Genomic DNA, 2,656 nt, shown 5'->3' with positions numbered 1-2,656 from the left:
TCTCCTGCCTCAGCCTCCTGAGTAGCTGGGATTACAGGTGCCCACCACCATGCCTGGCTAATTTTTGTATTTTTAGTAGAGACGGGGTTTCACCATCTTGGCCAGGCTGGTCTCGAACTCCTGACCTCAGGTGATCCACCCGCCTCGGCCTGCCAAAGTGTGTTCTTTTTTGATTTATCCCAGTCTCTTGTCTGAAACACGGTAGCTCACCAAAATTTCCACTCCCGTTTGTCCAGCTGATAGTATCTTTTCACATCTCTGGAGACCAGAAGGACTTCCTCTTCGTGAATTTCCTGTTCAGTATTCTTTCTTGGCTTGGTTCCTTGGTGAGTTTTGAGGAGATGGTGCATGGGTGTGTTTTTCAGCTTTGTTTTAGTATGACTCAGGGTTGCCACCACGCCTTGTACGGTCTCCTAGTCATAGTATTAAAATTTCCCCTGAGCAGGAAACCAGAAACTTCCTTTCTTCTCCCCCAGAGTCAGATTCAAACCAGTGTTTCTCAAGTGGGCTGTGAAAGTAGCATGCAGCCACCCGCCTGACAGAGAAGAAAATTCAACAGAGGAGAGGATAAAACGCCCACAGGGTGCATGGAAAGCCTTGCTAAAGAAGCCACATGGGCAAAGCTTTTGTTCTGCTCCCTCTGCCCTGGTGGACTGGGCTGGGCTGACATATAATACATGTTCGTCATTGTGGACGGCAGTTGGATGGGTCTGAAAGCGATTGCAAACCCCTTTAATTCGCTTTGATTTCTCAACTGAGTGGTGTCATGGGCTGGGGTGGTTCCCCTGTTTTTGAGAAGCACTTGAAAGACTCTGATTTTCTGCAGCTTTTCGGGGAGCAAAGCCGTTGCTCCAAGAGCGCTCTTTAAAAGCTGACAATAATGTATTTGGTTGAACTAACAGCCCTTCTTGAGGAGGCAGCAGACTGGCCAGAGCTGTTACATTCCAGGGGTTCTGCAGGCATTACTCATCAGAGACATCTGAGCCTGGATAGCCTGACTCTTGTTTGTTTCTGCTTTGCCTGACCCTGCAAAATTATTGTCCCAATGCACCCTGGCAAGCATTGATCCACGAGGGGATGCTGAGCAGAAGGAGCTTTCGTTTTTGCAGGAACACGATGGACTGGAATGATGACAAGAATAAACACACTGCATTGTCTTTCAGGGCCAATGGGCTTGGAGGCATACAGATGTTATAACTATCGCCAGAAGCCAAATATTGCCAGTTGGCGTCTTCTGCTGCTGTTGCTAGCTATCTTCTTCTGGGGGAAATGGGGTGGGTTCTAAATATGAATTCACATAGGGCTGTCTTCGATGAATTCAGCACAAAATATTCTCAGCAATTGAAGGGACACACTCAGAGAGAAGTGTTAGGCATTTAATAGAATAGCAGGACAGGGAAGGGTTTGGATCTGGGCAAGCAGGAGATGGGTATGAACACTTGTCTTTCGAGACCCTGCCGAGGTGGCCATGAAGGTAGAGGCCCTCTATGTTGATATCTTTACTCAAGAGGCTGTGGTCCTTTGGTGCTAACATAGCATCCAATAGACAGACAAGATGGACAGCTATAGCCACCTATGGGAAGCGGTTTCTACTCTTAAACTACAAGCCCCTAGACACTCATCATATCATAAACATATCACTGGGCAGTGGCTTGCAATCTTTTTTCTTTTCTTTATTTTTTAGACTTGCCCAGGCCGGAGTGCAGTGGCACGATTGTAGCTCACTGTAGCCTTGACCTCCTGGGTGCAGGTGCATCTCTCACCTCAGCCTTCCGAGGAGCTGGACCACAGGCATGTGCCACCCTCAGCTCATTTAAAAAATCTTTTTGTAGAATCAGGGTCTCACTATGTTGCCCAGGCTGGTCTTGAACTCCTGGGCTCAAGCAAACCTCCTGCCTCAGCTTCCCAAAGTGCTGGGGTTACAGGTGTGAGCCACCATGCTCAGCCTGCAGTCTTTTTTTTTTTTTTTTCTGAGGCAGGCTCTCACTCTGTCACCCAGGCTGAAGTGGTGTGATCTCAGCTCACTGCAGCCTCGAAACCCCAGGCTCAGGTGATTTGCCCACCTTAGCCTTCTGTGTAGTTGGGACTACAGGCACGTGCCACCACACTCAATTAATTTTTATCTCTTTTGTAGATACAGAGTTTCATTCTGTTGTCCAGGCTGGTGGACATATTTTAATCCTACAGAGTCCAGGCTAAAAACACACCAGTAACTGTGATGCCCATCCCTCCTGCATTCCTGATTTCTGAGTGACGGTTTGAGACACAGACCTGCTTGACCACCCTCCAGTGGCTCTTGCTGATCTAGATCCGAGGTTCTCAGCTTTTGACTCCATTGCAGGAAGCTTGGAAACGTCACTCTTGCCCAGGGTTACCTGGGTAGTCTGGTTTATAGACATGTTAGGCGTTTTAATTTTTGTAAAAATATTTTTGAGAGAAGATTTTGCTCTGTCACCCAGGCTGGAGTACAGTGGTACAATCATAGCTTACTGCAGCCTCAACTTCCTAGGTTCAAGTAGTCCTCCCACCTCAGCCTCGAAAGTAGCTGGGACCACAGACACACCTCACCATACCTGGCTAATCTTTTCTTTTCCTGTCCCTTCCCTTCCTTTTCCCTTCCTTATCCCTTCCTTTTCCCTCCCCTCCCCTCCCTTCC

The 2,656-nt window shown here is 48.0% G+C and overlaps 1 protein-coding gene across 1 annotated transcript in view; it reads left to right on the top strand.

Annotated features, from left to right (window-relative positions):
- Positions 1–1,168: 1,168 nt before the first annotated feature.
- The window catches only part of CD99 (CD99 molecule), a 66,482-nt gene continuing 64,994 nt past the window's right edge, over positions 1,169–2,656 (top strand). The window contains exon 1 of the mRNA XM_011972123.1: positions 1,169–1,274. Coding sequence (XP_011827513.1) covers positions 1,169–1,274 — 106 coding nt within the window. The remainder of the gene's footprint in view (positions 1,275–2,656) is intronic.

The sequence above is a fragment of the Mandrillus leucophaeus genome, unplaced genomic scaffold (assembly GCF_000951045.1).
Source record: "Mandrillus leucophaeus isolate KB7577 unplaced genomic scaffold, Mleu.le_1.0 Scaffold127, whole genome shotgun sequence".
NCBI classification, from domain to species: Eukaryota; Metazoa; Chordata; class Mammalia; order Primates; family Cercopithecidae; genus Mandrillus; species Mandrillus leucophaeus.
The sequence above is the reverse complement of the archived record's forward strand: the minus strand, read 5'-3'. Positions and strand labels throughout refer to the sequence as shown.